Genomic DNA, 18,814 nt, shown 5'->3' on the forward strand with positions numbered 1-18,814 from the left:
GTCAGCAGTTTCTTGGGGAGTTCATTGAGCTTTCAGGTTGTTGTGCTGTCTTGACAAAGAGGGCAGTGTTCACACTCCAGGTCAGGTCTTCAGAAATGTGGACTCCCAAGTATTTGAAGCCTGCCACCGTCTCGACCCCCTCCCCCCATACATGCTGAGTGCAGAGTGGTGTGTTTCCTTTTTCTTCCCCGAAGTCAAAAATGACTTCCTTTATTTATTTTTTAATTTTTTTTATTAAGTCATTTTCTGTACACCATGCAGACAGATGTCTTTCATTGTCCAGTTGTGGTGATGCTAAATGTCCAGTGAATCCAATTGTAACCTTAGCACTTTGTTCATAACCACAGGATTTGAATCATGATATAGGGAAATGTGGGGAGTGCCACTGCTTTTACTGCAGAGGTTCCTCTTATCTAAATCACACCTTCTGTAAAGCACAAGTGTTGAAGGTGCCGTCACTGCAGATTTAATCCATTTTCAGGCATCAGGATTCAGATTGATGCAGTTGTCATTTTTCTTGTCTAATGGTATTGGTTCATTGCATGCCTAAAACACGTCCATGATTATTTAAGAGACCATGCTCTTGGCCCTTCAACTTTTTCTTCCCACCTTTGAACTATTAAAACTGGATTTGGCCCTTTCCTAAATTTATTCCATGTGTTAAAACAGCCCAAAGTGTGTCCTACAGTCGAGAGAGGAATGTGGAGGGAATAATGCTTATCTGAAACTGTTCTGGCTCGCATCACCTCTCTGATATAAAATACCAAGGTTTAATAGTAATTTTCAACACTTTGGAGGTAGTACACCTGAGAAATGTTCCACAAATAGCTGCAAAATATTTAGTTAACATAACAAAAACCCAAAAAAGCATGTGTGATGTTGCCAGTGTTGATATGTTTACTGAGACAGCTTGGCTATATATTTGTTCATGCTTCTCTGTGGTTTTCACTGACACACTGTTAACAGGTAGCATTCCTGCATCCTGACTGGCTAAAGTAAACAAATCTGAATGGTTTCAAACTAAAGCCAACAAACAGAAATGACCTCAGTTGACTCTGATACTGATATTTGAAGATGGCTTGTGACAGCCACAATGCTGATATCTAATAGTTTATGATTTCTCTCAAGCCAAATAATCTGTTATATTCATCGTGCCTCATCATATGTAAAGAATGTCCCCTCATTTTAGACTATACAGATAATATAGTACACAAACATCTGCTCAGCTGCAAATCCTCCCTGAGTTGATGAAGAGCTTGTTTATTGCTGTGTGCGTGTGTGTGTGTGTGTGTGTGTGTGTGTGTGTGTGTGTGTGTGTGTGTGTGTGTGTGTGTGTGTGTGTGTGTGTGTGTGTGTGTGTGTGTGTGTGTTTAGATAAACATGTCCTGTTATGGCTGTTAAGGAATTCTCTTTGCATTGTGCCACAGGCTTGTGCGCTTCTGAGGAAGGTTTCTTTGTTTGTGCATAGAAAGTGTGTGTCTGTGTGTGTATGTAATGGAGTGTGTGTGAAACAAGGGAGGCATGAGAGAATGCGAGAGAGAGAGAGGTGTGCCCCTGTGTGAACCAGGCAGGCCTGTACCCTCATGCCAGCCCTGTGCTGCTGCTGGCTGACGTCATGGAAAGAAGCATCAGACTCTGGACTCGCCGCGGCTGGGAACAACCAGCAGTGGCGGCGAGAGTTAACTACAATCAGCCACGCCGCGCTAGCTTCATCGTGACTCCTTCTATGCACACAATACGCTCACTGTATCCTCTGGTCCATCGGTTAGCGTGCTGTTTCGTCTGATACTTTTCGGTGTCATGACTTCTGACTTGAGCTGTGAGACGACTTGGCGGGAATCCAAAGGTTGTTTCGCACAGGAAAAACTCTGCTCTCACACCCAACGAGTTAAATTGTCAGCGTTGCGTTAATCATGTAGAAGCACTGTGTCATCAGGAAGCATTTAACCAGATCTGCACCACGTCGTCAGTTCACACTGTAGCACCCCCCAAAAATGCATGCATCTCTGAACCAAGGCAATTATTGGCATTCCTCAGTCAGTCTTACTGCTTGGGAGGAAAGAGCTGTCATTATAAAAAAAAAAAAAAAAACTCAACAAAATCACCAAATAGTTCCACTGCAGCACCTGGAAAATAAACAATAAAAGCTGTTAAACTGGCTTTTACAGAGCTGCAGCCACAGCAGAGGGTGTTGTGCAAAGTTGCATGTTGGTATGTGCACGCCTAACACATGTCTTAATGTGTGACATGTCTGTGCTGTATGCCTCTGTAAGTCACAGCTGGTGTATCTCCTGTCCTTTAGTTATTTGTCACAGGGAATGGCTCTGCAGATCACAGTTTAGCTGCAGCTGGAGGGAACTCCAGGAGGAAATCAAATTATTTACGACAAGACACACCTTGTTCATAGTTCATGTCGAGCAGATTTGTACCAGCTACCACAGAACATCTCCTGCCGTGCATCTGCCGTTCTCTGTGTAACTCTCCCCACTTGATTGTTGTGCAGCGCCTGTTGTTGACAGGGCCTCTTCATACCAGGCATGTTTGGAGCAGTTTAGACAAACTCTGCTGTGGTAACTTGTTTAGTTCATTTAGTTATTTAGGCAGCTCCAAGCAAACTGAATTGCCCCAAGTTGTCTGCAGATCTATGAGTCTCTGTTCTGAGAGAACTGCGACTCATTTCTGTGGAGGAGAGGCTTTAATCTGAACTATTTACAGGAATCAACCTCTGATGGTAACGCTGGAGGGGTGTAGAGAAACTCCCCGTGATATCTGGCAGCCAGCACTTACTCATACCCATACATGTCCAGCCTCATATAAAGGAGTGCAATTACTCACTCAGCGTTTCTTGTATGATTCTGGTATGACCATCAGAGACAGTGAATTACGGGAACAAGCGTTAAAATATCCACCAGGCTTTGACAGTTCAATGTGAATGTTTAATTTTGTCATGCTACAAAAATTGTCTTAGAATTTAAAAGAACTAGCACTGTCGAAACCTGCAGAAATGTTCTGTTCTCTTGTCCTGTGTTAATGATCCGGAGCTACTTCAGAGCTATTCCTTGTTATTAGTGAGTCCTCCTCAAACACTTCTGCAATATACTCTCACTCTTTCATTGTTTGTGTGTTGGACGAGCTCTTTATAAACAGTCTATGGTGCAGGGTGAAGTTAGAAAACTTTGTGTACAGCCTACCTGGTTTATCTGCTATAAAAATGTCATGGTCAGTGTTTTTAAAATTATGATGGTGAATGTTCTTCATTACTGTTCACGTGTAGCTTGTATATAAGTTGAAATGATTTACATAACTGGTGTTATTTTTGCATACATTGCGTTTCAGCTGTTTCGGAGGTCTAAGCTCAATTTAAAGCATTACAGCAACAAAACAAATGTTGTGCTTTCACTTTGACAACAAACAAATAATAAGAGGAAGTGATTCTATGAATGAATGGAGATCAGTACCCACGTCACACAGGAATGTCTAAAATAGAAATAATCAGGTTATCAAAAATGATCAAGCAGTAGTTGAAACGCAGTTTGACCTAGTTTGACTACAGGGTGCTGGTCACCTTTTTTCAATTTCTATTGATGTTGAGGTGTGGCTCGTCCAAATTGCACAATATTTAAAACTGCTAATTCCTGGGGCATTAATGATACACATGCCAAGTGTGAAGCTGATAGAATGAGAGGGGAGATATGTATTCCACATACACTGACAGACGTGGAATCTGTAGGTAGATGCTAATAAAGCATTTTCTGAATGAATCTATATCAGGTTAAAATCAAAAGCCATGCACTGCTGTCATATGGCTACCCTGTGATAAATGCAATGATTCTTTTTTTATTTGCTTCTCATTTCCTTATTTCTCGTGACAACGAGCCAATCAAATCCTGTTTTACGACTCCTGCTCTGTCTCAGGATATCCCGATCTTTTACACATAAGCAAAGCAGCGTCATTTGCCTGCTCCACGTGTGCAGTATCCTGGGTTAGATGGCAATCGGATGTCGCTGCTTCGATAGCGTAAACCCCGCTTTGCATCACAACCGCACTGCATTGGATAATCCCACAGCTGATTTGCATTGGAAACTTCTCTGGACCTTGGTCTCAGGCCAGTGGTTGTGTCAGGTCCCCACATCCAGTCATGAGTTATGTGAATTGCAAACAAATCAAAAACAAAACAATAAAAAAAAAAGCACTGTTGCAGATCATCATATTATTTTTTGATTTATTATTTGGTGACATATGGGTCTAATAGGATTTAAGCCTTAATTTCATGAATCTTAACAGAATTTTCCAGATTGTATCTCAGAGCCCCTTTTTTTTCAACAATACGTCTACACGGAAGCTTTTGAGTCAGTGAATGCACCACAGTTGAGTGGTTACGTCAGTCACACTGTTACCCTGAGTCTCAAGATTTGAAGACTTCATCCGGACCAGAGTCTCCCCATGTTCTGTGTTATAGTCTCTATTTATTTTACTCCCTCATTACGTGTTGTGTAACTGTAACAAAGCAATTTCCCTGCAGGGATCGGATTTTATTTTTCTGATTTTGACTAAAGCAAAGAGTCCTGGTCGTACGTCAGCTCACTATCTCCTATGATGAATCTGATTATTTCTCACCTTCAAATGGGAACCATGAAATGGGACTCAGGCTGTCCTGATTAGTTCTCATCAAAGCCTCCGTTTGTCTGGGCCATTTTATCTGGGGAGCAGTGCAACTTTTATATCAAATCATTAGCATGAATCAAACTGAAACAATAATTTATTTTCTTTGGAATTAATAAGAATATAGAGGTGGGACAAAATAGCAATATATCTATATATTTATATATATATCATGGTTGTTACTCATGAGAATATGAATATTTAGTAAATACTCATATTTATTTAATGGAACGATGTTACATGTGGACATCAACAAGGCAAAGTGTTTCTGTCAGAGTCTAAAGACGAATTGAGATAAGACTTTTTTTTGTACATTGTTTCATGTCAGTTTGATTCAAACTCAGTTTTCTTCAGTTAGATGAATATGTTGATGATATCATTCTGTAATTCTCTTGCAATGTTTCGGTTATTGCAGAATCACTGTATCGTGATATTAACATTGTTGTGGGCCGTGTGTTGCGTTATGAATTGTAAGGACCAGGTTTGAAACCCATTTTGCTTCAATTGCTGTCTGTGTTTACAAGTCAGCCGACACTCCACATCTCCTTTCAGCTCATACACTTAATCTGTCACTACTTAGTTTCGGGGCCTCCACTTCCAGGCCAGCTTATCACCTCCACTGTGTTTCCACCAACGTTTCAACTCCTTTCAGTTCTTCAACTGAGTCGTTTACTCATTGTACTTTAACTGACACTTTACTCAAGGGTTACACTTAGGTCCACACATCAACTACATTCAGCGCTTACGCTCAAACTGCTCACCCCCGTATCAAACACGTCGCCTTCCGACATCCTTGTGAGGCACGTGGTCTCCTGTGGCAGCAGCTCTGTGAGTCACAGGCCTCGCAGGCTTTTCTCACCACTGTCGCAGCAGCTGTCACTGTCCGAGGCTTGTTTAGACAGGTCTCCACGGTTGCTGCCCATCATAGTAAAACATGCTGTATCAATGCAGTTATACAATGTGTTTCAGATGTCAGCAGGATTTCTTGTGAACAGCGGTAGATTCAGTTGGAAATCAGTCTGTGGTTTGTTCTTTGCAGTGTAAAATAAGGTCAGTGGCTGATGCTGTTTGGTTTTGGGCTGATAACGTTGGTAATTCTGGTAATGAAATTACCACCTTTCTGTTTGCCAGCGTAGATCTGAATTTACAGCCTGGAAAGATAAATAAGATGCAGTCGATTAACACGGGCATGTGCACGTTTGTGTGTGTGCACATGCACTCATGTCCTACATGTCACATTTGAGCCTGACATTAGTTGCAGCCTCCTTGAGAGTGTGACCTTTTCTCGTGCGAGTTGATAGGTCCACTAATCTTTCCAAGTTTGAGCCGCTGTAGGTTGCCTCCGCTGGGTCATCGAGCTAAGTGACAAGCCATAGGTTGATGGAAAATCCATAGTGTTATTGCCATACATTACTTTTATTTGATTGGGCCTGTAGTGAGCATAATGCAGCGCTGAGGCGGGTGCTGGGGGAAGTAGCAGGGCTCCGTTAAAGTCTAGTGACCGCTTGTAGACCCCAGCACCCCCCCTCCCCAACACCCGGTGACATTGATGAATCGCCTCTGCCTGCCATCTTTAGGCCCGAGCACTGTGAGTGCTTGTGAGCGCTGTAAATCACTCAGTGCTATTGATTTTTCCATTAGAGGTCAGCCACTCTGGAAACCTCTGACTGGGTGCTCACAAACACCTCGCCATGTTTAAGGGACGTAACATGAGGTCATGTGACTCCAGGAAAGTGGATCGTACCACTTTTACTTTACATATGGAATCACTCATTGATATGAACCAGTTCAAAACCTGAATGTTTGGCTGTGTTAATTCTCCGGAGCTTCTTTGTCACTTATTGTTTGTGTGCTGGATGTTGTTGCAGAGCGTTTTATAAACAGTCTATGGTGCAGAGTGAAGTTGAAAACTTTGTTCATTCAGTGAAGATGTATAGATCATAGATATGAATTTGTTTTTATTAATGTTCACATGTGGGGTATATAAATTTGAATATTTTACTTAACTGCTTTCTTTCACAAGCTTCAGACCCAAGTTCACAACCTTTCAAAATAAAAGCTCTGTAATTCAGCTCAATATGAAGCATTGCAGCTAAATACATATTTATTGTTGTGCTATTACTTTGAAGACAAATGGGGGAAAGTGTTTCTAATATTTGTTTTGCTATTATTTTGTCTCAGTCCCATTATGGGGAAATGAAAATATTACAATTATCAAAATCATCTGGCTGCCATATTGACCCACGGTTTGACCCCGATGACCGCTGCTGTATTTTATAAGAGGATGTAGGAGAAGACATGTTCAACTCATGGCAAACTGTCCCACCACAACTGACTACTACAGAGCTCTGGACGCCTGTTGATTCAATTGCACGTTCCACAGACAGACAGACAGATGTTTGTGGAATCAGATGACATAATATACCTGCCATTTTACATTAATTTCACCTTTTTCACTTGAATAAAACAGCCTGTGTCCTGCACACATTGTGATGCGTGTTGCTGACATGTTCCTGGAGCGGAGGAGTTGTTTTTGAGGGTGATGTGTCAGCAGAGGTTGTGACGTGTGAGCATCTGTCACACCCTGCTGTACATACACACAGAGCTGCAGGCACATCCCTGTTGGTGGATGAAGAGGGGCCAGCGCTCTGCTTGTGGAACAAGCTCACTAAGTGCCTCCTGCCTACATTAGCAAGGCACTTTGTCTTGTGCAAATACAGGAGCATGTCACACAGCTGAGTTAGGAAGAATCGCAGAGGCTTTTGCTCTCGGCTGGATAATTCAACTGAACTTTTGTTTATTGTGAGCCCATGGGCTGACTGCAGTGTTGTTACAGCTGTTATGGATGCCCTTGCAATGAATGGACCTGTTTGTCACTGTCCATCCTTTTTTACCTGTTGTTTTTCTCTCTCTCTTGTTTTGCCCTCACAGACAGTCCAGTCACACAAGCCTCACTTCTTAGCAGTACACTGTCAAGAGGTGGGCGGGAAGAATTATGAGGCGTCCATGTCACACGTGGATACTTTTGTCAAGTAAGTTTGTACCAAAGGTTTTGAAAAAAAATCATAATAACATAATGAAAACATATTTACAAACTCAACTGGAGTGGACAGATTTTCAACTGAGCGTACTACTCCCCCCACTGGTTGCATCCAAACTGTACGTCAGCACAGCAAAACATTATTATTATTATTATTATGAGTAGCAGTAGTAACATTATACATTATTCAGATATGTGATGCAACTTGACAAACACTAGATTTGGGGGATTTGATTGACATACCCTGATATATCTGTCTGTGTGTGTGTGTGTGTGTGTGTGTGTATGTGTGTGTGTGTGTTCTGTCCATCAGAGAGATTTTGTCCAGTGATGCCATGAAGGAGTACAGCAGAGCCCGCATCTACCTCGATGAGAACTACAAATCCCAGGAGCATTTCACAGTGAGTACTGTCTCACACACTAATGATGCATTTGCATTCTAGGAAAAAGTACAGAGTAATGTTTAGAGAGTTGAAGGGTGAATGATTGGCACCTCAACATTGATTACATTTTTAAGTTAGTGATTAACTTCATTTTATTTATTTTCTTTTGCTTATTATAGAAGCCATTATTTTATTCAGGACTCGTCAGCCAAAACTGATTATATCAAATGTATTAATCCAAACATTTGAATTTATTGACTTGAAGCTGTTGGTTGATGCAAATAAACACTACACACAGATGCATTATGAGATTACCACACACAGAGGTATTGCTTGTAGTAAATGTAAGTGAACTCAAGACTGAGCTGATGAGTTTACGAAACCTGATAATGTTCTGATACCTGCTACTTTTCATTCAAGCCGCAATGACAGCAAGTGACCACAGGATGGCAGTAGACACCTGGGAATGATTCAGTTGCCAGCGCTGAAGTTAAAACTTAAGTTTAAATGTCTTTGTGAAGATAATAACATAGTGATAATAATAATTATGAATTCCTTAACATTAGCTTGTTGTTAGTTTTTATTATCAAAACTTTTATATAAATATACAGGTAATCTTAAATGTCTGAATATACTAAAAACACTTACACACTTTAAACAATTAAACTTAAAACCAATGCAAATATATGAACTTGACTATTTTTGTAAAATAAATCAAATTGTCTATTTGTGGGATAATGTGTTACACTGATACATATCAGACAACCATACTGTCATCTTCAAATACATGACATAAATATATAAAATATTTCTGTTCAACTGACACATCAATAAATATTACTAATGTCTCTGAATATAATATGAGCCCTTATGAAAGTATCTTTGTAACAGAACTTATAATGTTTGCGATTGGCCCCTTGTCCTGCATTCATTTGTCCCACTTTGTTTAATGTGGCCTCTTGGTGGCGCCAGATACTCAAACCCGAGCAGCACCCACTTCAACCCTGTGCTCATGGAGTGGATTACAACAAGTGTGGATTTAAGTGTGGTTTTATGTCTGATGCTCAATTGACAGACTGAATATCCGATGATCTCCTGTGCGCCCCCAGGTGATAAAGTAAAAAAAGAGGCCTGTAGCATAATAAGCTCAGCAGCCTCTGGTGTGGATCCTGGTCCGGGTTTTGTCTGCGATCACCGAGTCATAGTCGCTTCTGGTTCTCCTCCATGTTTTCGGCCTTATCACCACGCTACGCTGCACCTCTACAAACGCTCATAAATCACAGCACCCACCGAGTCCCATTTGCTCTTTTCAAAAAAATATTACAAACATTGGCCTTTAGAAAATATAATTATCTGCCATTCCATATAAGCTCCCGCTAATATCGCAGCATCATGAGCTGTTTATTTAATGGTGTTTGTCTATAGATTAACCTTTTTGTTGTGTTCTCCTTTTGGTCAAATAGAGATGGCAGTTTGTGCGTCTCTTTGTGAAGCAGTCAGTGGAAAGAGAAACATCTGATGTGCTTTCTATGATGTTGATATTGAAATCCTGGCAACAGTAAATATGAAGAGACTCTCCAGTCTTTCTCACACAGGGCTTGCCATTTAGCTTTGATGACATCACCCATATTTGTTTTCTCAGTCTTCGATTTTTTTTTTCTCCCCCCTGTGCTCCGGGGATAATTGTTTGTTGTCTGCCTCGCCTGTCAATTTTCAGATAATGGAAGTAGGAACACTTTTCTGGGTCCAGAGATTCCACTCTGGATGAGTGTGTGTTTTTTGTTGCGTCTTTGTATGCAGTTTACATGTGTTTGTGTGTGTGTGTGTGTAGATTCTTTGGAAGCCGCCAAGTGGATGTTTTGGATGAGCGGGAGTGTAGTAATGTAGCGAGTGCGTGGTAAAGGCCTGTCAGAGAGTCATGCCTGCTCCGTGTGAGAGTGTGTTTGAACTACATCCCTGTGTCAGGGGAGGAATGTGATTGATAAATCAAAGTGTGAAGTTCTGTTATGAAAGACTCTCCTTCTGTTTTACAACTGCTATTAAAGCTGAAAAGAAGTTTATCAATTAGTTGATCGACACAAACTTAATCAGTTTCTATTTTAATTTAACTTCTAAAATAACCAGAGGTCAAACCTGAGTATTTGTTGTTTTTCTTTTGTCTTCTATTGCAGCATCTTTACTCTCTTTCGATTGCTGAATTGTGATGGCTTTTGTGTTCTCATTCTTTTTTATGAAAGAAATAAATCACTCATCAAAACTGTGATTTAAATTTGAGGAAATGTTAAAAGCTTTCTTTTTAAATTGCATTTTAAATCCTAAACAAAAATATAAACCTGAACCAAAAAAAAAAACAATTTTTAAACTCTCCAGCCAGTTAGAAAAAAAAATAATCTTTGAATCAATCAGAAAAGTGGTCCTGAAATTAACAGTTTTATTATTAGTTGAGTAAAAACAGTTAATCTGTGAAATGTTACAGATTTCCCCTGAAATCCAACCTGCTGATCAACAAAGCACAGTGCTGTACACAGACTAAAAGAGTTTGGAGCCTTGTTTACCTGGTTTACTTAATTTCTTCAAATCACACATGCTGATAACTTGATGTTGAAATGCTGCATGTGGCACCATGATGCTGAATCTGAACAATGAGCTGGAGCTCCTCCTCTCCTCCCAGAGGAGGGCAGCGATGATGGGGGAGAGCTTGACTGACACGTCCCCCCTACGGCTGAGGCCGGTCCGGTGTTTTACAGCCTTGTTAAGGTATACAGCAGGTAAAATGTCAATTAGGAAGGCCCGCCCTGATAACTCAACTCCCAATCCACTTGTTCTTGGCCATTAATATTTATCGTGGGCCTGGCCCTGGAGCTGCCGCAGCCCTGTGTCATCTGCGATGATGTGCCGTTCCCCGACACACGCTCGCACTCTGGTGTCTGTGCAGGTTCACGGAAACGCCTGCGAACCTTCACGCTCAAACACACGGCCGCCACACACAGTCCAATCAAGCAATGCACATACACAGACACACCGCGGCGCACGCTGCCTCCTCGGCCCTCAGTTGTTCCAGGGCATTTTAATGGGAAATTAAAGGCATCCCTCATGTCAGTGGTCTGCAGGACAGGAATGAGAGCAGCAACAGAGGATAAATCAGGCTCTGCGGCTTGACAGGACACCGCTGTCTCCTTTTAAACCATGCCTCTGAGTGTGTGTGTGTGTGTGTGTGTGTGTGTGTGTGTGTGTGTGTGTGTGTGTGTGTGTGTGAGAATGCATGTTTATGTTCATTTCCACCCTCGCAGACAGCGTTTTAGTGTCCGAGCACTTTGTCCTGCTAATTTGTGGATCTAATAACACTCACACTCAAAGTTCAAATCAAGCCTTTGTGCGTGTCAATGGTTTCTCATTTCATTTTAATGGAGTCAGTCTGATGTTCGAATACAAACAAATGGTGAGAGACGTGAAATAAAAAGCAGGTAACAGTCAAGTGGATCTAACTTCAAAGTTTGGATTTTAATGGATTGTAGTTTGCATATAAAACATATGTATAACTCTTAGGCTGCATGTAAACTTAATTTAACTTTGAATGTAATCAGTTTAATGTAAAATGAAATGCACTCACAAATCCACCCTGGACGTGTCTTTTATAATATATTAGGATTTCAACAATTCATTCATAGTACACAACCTCCCCTAAGATTATCAGATAATTGAATAAGTACAGGATGGCACACAGATAATAATTTGTTTATAATCTGCAGTGCAGGAAAAAGTAAGGGAGGGAAAGAGAGGAGAGAGAAACAAAATCGGCAGACACACAAATTTGGCACCTAAAGGGAAACTCCTCTTGCTTTGTTCAGTAAGATAAAAGCAACCTGTTTGTTTCAGTACCATGAAGAAAAACTCGACTTAACTATTTGTGTATAAAACATTTAAATTATCCAATTTCTTGAAGAAAGCCAAAGAGATGAGAAGAAAAAATCCTTCGAAAGCTGCACAATTTTCTAGAATTCAGAATATAAGAAGAAATTCTTTGAAACATAATTTATGTTCTCAGTTTGTTTTCACTTACATGCTACAGCAGAAGATACAATAATGAATCTCTAAAAGTTTGCTGTGACATCAAAATATAAAGTTAGAAACTTAACATAAAGCAATAATATGAGCAATGATAATTTAGATACAAACAAATTATGTTATAAGAATTTTAAACCTGCACAACATTCTGAATTGTGGTTTCGAGTCTCAGACCAGGAGGTAAACTGCTCCATATTTTCTTTGTGTTTAAATACTGATATCAGTCTCATCAAGTGACTAGTTTCCTGCTGGGCATAAAACCAGCAAGGTTCAACAAGTACTATTTAAAAACAGAAAAACCCAAATATTCATTGAGGATATCTTTTAAAAGTTGCTGGTTTGATAGTGAGTCTTTAGCCTCTTAATTTCTATTTAAGACTTTCAACAAAAAATCATCAACAGCCTGAGCCAAGTGCCAAATTTTGTCTTTATTTATTTTCTTGCCTTTCCTGCCTCCCGATCTGTGGTCAGCGGAGCAGCCCTGTCAGTCGCTGCCAGCAGCTCGGCCTCACTCTGCTCCGGAGGCAGCGTGCTGTAATGCAATCATCAGTACCGCTCTGCTTGGCCAGGAATTTATGAACACTTAGTGTCCCTCTGTGCTGACAGGGACTCGGCGTGAGTGTGTTTACCGTGTTGCCCAGAAATATGTGTCACCCACGTTTAACGCCTTTTTTCCCCCCTCTTTTTTTCTTTTTAATGTATCTCATCCTCCCCCTGTTCCACCTTTTTTATGATGAAACAAATGCAGGTTGCATATAGAGATTATATACTTTCCAGAGAGAGTGGGGTCATAGAGGAGGGGTCTGTGTACAGTCTGTTGGTTTTACACACAGAGGTTAACTAGCAGGAGCAGCCCTCCTCCTCCTCCCTCCTCCACCTCTCCGCTCCGTGTTTAAAAAGACCGCAGCAGGCATATAAAGCAGGTTAAAATATTGCAAACTAAATCTAAGAGAGCTCTTATTTCAATATGGTGAGAAGTACGGCACCGACTGAGGCCACTTGAATGGAGTAGATGTCAGCTCGGTATTATCGCCGGGCCATAACTCTCCTCGGCCATCACTCATGCTCTCGGGGCAGACGTAAGTGCAGACACACACGTATACAGCGTCAAAGCCTAACAAACACATACGCTAGCATGCACACAGAAAAACACACACACACACGCACACGCTCTGGACATGTGTTGAGCGACAATCAATGAAACTGCCATCAGACTTGAGTTATGGGGCAGAGAGAGTGGGCATTCCCCCCCCGTGTGAAAATATTTTGACTGAAAATTTAGATATAATTAATGGATTGTGTAAAGAGGTGGAGAAATTGATGCATTTATTACGAGGAGTCGGATCTGTAGAACTGAGCCTTTTGCCCTCCTGGATCATCACTGCACTGGGCTTTGGACTGCAGTCACACACACACACACACACACACACACACTCACACCGAGCGTCTCCCCATAAACAGCGCTCTGATAAAGTGTTTAACTGTGTGTGTGTGCGCGTGTGTGTTTTGATGGGATGTAGCCGGGGGAAGTAAATCAGTTGTGTTAGAGGTGGAGGTGTTGTTGTCCTGTTGTGGAGGGTGCGGTATGTATCTGTGTGTGTGTGTGTGTGTGTGTGTGCAGGGGTGGGGGTCCACAGATAATGATGTGATTCCAGCATGAGGCGGGCTGGGTGTACCTCGCCACCGTCCATTATGATGTGCGGCCCCCAGCCACCGAGGGGGCAGAGTGAAGGTGAGCCTGTCATATCGATCTTTTTAGTGCTAAAATATGAGCCACTTTACTCTGCTCCCCGGCGCAGTGATGTGAAAAATAATAACTCGGACCCAAATTAAAAATATTGATCGCTTAGGAGGTGTTGAGAGCAAATAAACACCCTCTGAAGGATTTTTATCCCCCCCCTCCCTCCACAGCTCACCCTCCTCTCTCCTCCGTCTTGTCCCTCCCCGCCCAGTGAGAGGGCCGGGTCAGGGATGGAGGCTAGCTGAACTGTAAAAAAGAAAAAAAAAACAACCCACCATCTTGTTGCTGAGTTGTCTTCATAATACCACCAGCCCTTTGGTGCTCTTTATTGTTCACGGACACAAATCAACAAACAACCATCTTTTCAGCTACTCTCTAACGCTGATTGATCGGGTTTTGACTTCATAATCTGGCATTAGCCGCGCTCCATTCAGGTACACCCCCGCCCCTACACACACACATCCATATATAGAGTCATAATTTTTTGCACATCCCAGCTTTGACTTTTTTATTCCTTCCCGCGGTAACGGATGAGCTGACACGGGGCCATCAAACGGGTGGGAAAACAATTGCCACAAGGTTAATTTTATTGCCTGCTCCATGCATTTGTGAGCAGGCGGGAGGTGTCCTCTGCCCGGGTCCTGATGAATGGTCGGGCCGCTCGGGCAGGAATGAAAATGAGAGGGGAGAGGCCAGAGCCGGAGTCCTGCCGCTCCCACCTGGAATTGAAATTTTTCTGACATGCTCAGAATTGGTATTCTGATATATAAGAGAGGAGATGTTCCATTTAGGTTGATGATGAAAGCCGTCATGTGTCCCAGTCAATTGCGTTTTACGACGCCCGCTTTACCTCATACATCTGAGGAAGGTTAATATCCACACATCCTAAATGGCAGATGTCAGATTGTCCAGAGTCTGAAGCAAAATAAACTATTTAGTGTATCTAAATGCTGCCGTAATACTTGGCCGTCCTGGTCTCTGCACTATTGATTGTGCACAAGGACGTTTGTTCTGTTTTGGGGCCAAGGTGCGATGAATAGATATTTGATGGAGCGTGGCGAGTGGGGCTGGGCCTGTATCACCGTCTCAGTGCTGTGTCAGTGGGGATGAGTGCCGGGCATCGGGGGAATCACATGCTGCTTGTTGACATCAGTGAGAGCGAGCGGGGCCTGAGCTGGCGATATCACCGGTTCCCCACTTGAGCCGGGTCCTCCCGCTGAAAGCTCACTCCTGTCTGCTGGCGTCAGGCCCTCACTCTGTGTGTTTGTGTGTGTGTTTGTATGCCTGTTTGTGCTCATACGTGTACGTCTGTGCAGCATTACTGATATAGCGCTATCGCCGGCCAGCACTTTGTTCATACATATCGATTCTTCCTCCGCCACAGGCTATAGCCTCTTCATTTGCATGGCCCAGCCGACCCGGCAGTCAGTGGCCATTATATTCCCATTAGCTAATCTCTCAGCTTTGATTTCCATAATCCTCTGTCTATTGAGAGCCCTCACAGCCCCACTCTCCAAGGAGAAAAAAAGACCCCCACTCACCCCATCCCAGTCACTTAACTCCAAAAATCTGCACAGCAACATGCGTCATACACATACATGCAAATGTATATTTGAGCGCTGCGAAGATGCCCTGTGATGCCATATTATTATTATTGTTTATTATAATATATTTAATTAAAATAATCAGTTCAACTGTCAAATAAAAATCCTTTTGAAGTTTTACTGAAGTAAATTAAAATAACAGAGGTATTCTCTATAAAATTCAAAACAAAATACTTCACTGTAAAAATACACATTATGGCCTTTTTAGAGTGTTATCTTATGACATGAATCGTCTATATGGATTATTCTGAACGGTGTTTTAAGAAGTAGACAACATTTAGATTTTGTATCAGGCCATGGTTGAGCTACTTTTAACTTTAAAGAAGATAAATCCATAAAATGTGTGTGTATATACTTAATGTGTAAATAGAGGTGTGTTGTTTCCTGTTTTAATCTTAGTTCATGTGAACCCGCTGAACAAACATGTCATTAGGTCGCCTACATCAGTAACCTGTGTCGACGACATGTTGTGTCTGTTAAGTAGAAAGTTCAGGAAGAGAGGAGACATTGAAAACTACAACTCAGCCAATATGGCAACATTTCGTATTTGAAACTAATGAAGAATGGTTGTGAAAAATGAAAACATGAGGTATCACTCAGTTGTGCTGCACTGCTTCTTCTTTTTTTAGTTTGTGTTTATTGACGGCCGGCAAACAAGCTTAGAGGTGCATTATCGCCACCAAGTGGACTGGAGTGCGTACACTGTCATTGAGGGCCCTCTCAGTTTCATTATGGAGCATCTGCTGAGTCAAGTTTGACAGCTCAGTATACCAGTCCACTCCGCTGTGTGCCATGTTATCAAACCACTGTCATACATGGCCAACGTAACACAAAACTACAGCTATTTATCAAATCTTAACTACTAATTGTCAGATGTGATAGCTAGCATTTGAAATTTAAACTTAAGAATAAAACTGCAGCTCAGTAAACAAACAGTGTCCAAAGAAATATAACAATGCGGGGATTCCGACCTCAGATTGCTTCAACCTAGATTCAAGTAGACTTTTTATCACATTTTTGTCGCAAATAAAGAGTGGATTTTTCTTTCTCCCATGATTTATATTCTAAGAGCATTAGGAAGGGATCTCCTCACACAACAATTTGTCTTACAGCATTCACTTAATTTATTGTTCTGAGATATGATACCCGTGTGATTTATAAATCTGTTGAGTATATTCACTGAGCATCATTGCTTTTGTTAAGTTCATACTCAAAAGCTCCCTAGTGCAACAGTTTGCTCAAGGGCACCTCAGTATTGTAATGAGGGAGAGACGGGCACTGCTCTGAAGGGTACAGTTTTCCACGTGCCTGTTAGATTCACTTGATTCCTCAGTTTGTAGTGTGTATGAGGGCTGGAAGATTTCAATATAAAGTGTGGCCAGCTTTCAAACAGGCAGCAGCAATTGGTTTTACTGAGTAGAAGTATATATTCCACTGTGAGGGAGGGATTTATGTGGTTTTACTCTCCTAATTAGCTGCGCATGTTTAACCCTCTAGGCTAAATACCAATTGTTAATACTATCCCCATTGCTTGCCAATAGGATGAAGCGATGTGGCTCAGCTGTCTGCAGCTAACACACAGTCAACTCCCACGTCTTCACTACAGGAGCATCCTCCCCTCCGCTCCTTAAGGAGACATCCAGTGTGCCAGCACAAATTGACCTTAAACACCCTCAGCAGAGTTCTCTCAGAGCGATAGATTCCATTGATCAAAAAGAACATACCACCTACCGCCCACGCTCCACCCCTAACACCCCATCCTCTCCAAATGAGCTGATAATTAATAAGGGCTGGCTCTGAAAACACCAGTCAACAGACGGCATGATGGATCGGACAGCTCTGGATGCAAACCAATACAATGCCAAGCTTTCCTCCGGCCCCCTGAAATGCCCCTGGGTGTCCTTTACCCTGCATGATCAGGCATGCACAGGAGCACCCCACCCTGCTAATTAAATACCCACACACTGCCCTTGTTTTTCAGCCGGGATGCTTTCTATCTGTTCACTATTGGCATGTATTTAATAATTCATGGAGCTGCATCACTGAGGATGTGGCTCAGGTTTTGCACTTAAGACTGTCAGCTATAGATTAAGTAGCTCACAGTACTCAGTGTTCACCGTACTTAAATAAAAGTTATTTAACCCATTAAGACCTAATGCGCTGAATAAAAAAAACAAAAAAACAACTAAAAGCGTTTCTTTCAATTTCTCTGCCTCTGTAGCAGATAGTGACATTAAAACAAAAACATTTGATAGCTTTAATGTTTGGCTTTTGTTGTAAATCATTGCCACTTCCCTAAACTTTGTGAATGTTTTAAAAAAAAACAACAAACCCAGCGAACTCGGTGAGATCACCTCCTCCTCCTCCTCCTCCTCAAACACCAACAGAGCTGTGATCAGCGGGTCAGCAGGATATGAGTCTTCATTGTTATTTTCATGGTTGTTTATGTCAACAAAATACTTCTGTAATCTGCTTCAGCAGAACTCCCCTCGCTTAGATTGGCAGCCATTGTCTGAAATGCTACTTAAAAAAATTTTTTTGCATGCAAACAAACCAATAAAACACATTTCCCATAGTACATTCCACTTTATATGTCAGGGAATCATGATGTATTTCATCATGCTGACCTCGTGGGTGAGACGCACACGTTGCATCTAGCTCTAAAGGTAGAAGCACACACACATTGCACCCGATCTTAATGGGTTAAATGATTCTGTATTTGCTTTCGGGATTATATGTCTCTAAACCTGCACCTACGTCCTAAATGCCGATAGTGTACGATAAAGATGGTGCGCATTAATAATAATTAGCGTTCAGATGATTCTCAACATTCATCTGAAGCAGTCGCACCACTGTGGGACATTTGCTGCTGAGCTGCCAAATAACTGCAGCTCCGAGCGATTTCCTCCAACTGTCACTGAAGTGGTTCGACAGCAGTGACAACAGCATCCAAGTTATTCCGTGTCCTGACAGCTCTCTGAATGAGCCGAACAGTGACGGACACTTCCACGACTGACGCACACCCCTAATGGCTAATGGCTTCTTTTTTAATCGCTACCCTTCCTCTTATTTTGTCAACACATGAGCTGCTGATTGCGAGATATGGGCATTTGTTATGCATGTGTTCGGGAAAATGGGGGAAATGGAAGATGTAGAAAGTGGAAAGTGCAGCTGATGCTTAATGACGTTAGGTCCCATCTCAGCAAGGCCACATTTGTGGTAGAAAGTGTGGTTGTCGAAGACCCGCGTGGCCCATATCTGGTGTGATTGGGCGTAATTGGTGAATCTGGTCTAAGAGGAGCGGAGGGTCCCTGGCTA

General features: G+C 41.9%; 1 protein-coding gene across 2 annotated transcripts in view; it reads left to right on the forward strand.

Moving 5' to 3' along the window:
* The window catches only part of LOC109629471 (inositol polyphosphate-5-phosphatase A), a 145,347-nt gene that overhangs the window by 43,323 nt on the left and 83,210 nt on the right, over positions 1-18,814 (forward strand). For both annotated transcript variants that reach the window (XM_020087207.2, XM_020087200.2), the window contains exons 3-4: positions 7,595-7,695; positions 8,017-8,104. In XM_020087207.2, the coding sequence (XP_019942766.1) occupies positions 7,595-7,695; positions 8,017-8,104 (189 nt within the window). The remainder of the gene's footprint in view (positions 1-7,594; positions 7,696-8,016; positions 8,105-18,814) is intronic.

Source organism: Paralichthys olivaceus, chromosome 14, assembly GCF_024713975.1.
Source record: "Paralichthys olivaceus isolate ysfri-2021 chromosome 14, ASM2471397v2, whole genome shotgun sequence".
Taxonomy (NCBI): Eukaryota; Metazoa; Chordata; class Actinopteri; order Pleuronectiformes; family Paralichthyidae; genus Paralichthys; species Paralichthys olivaceus.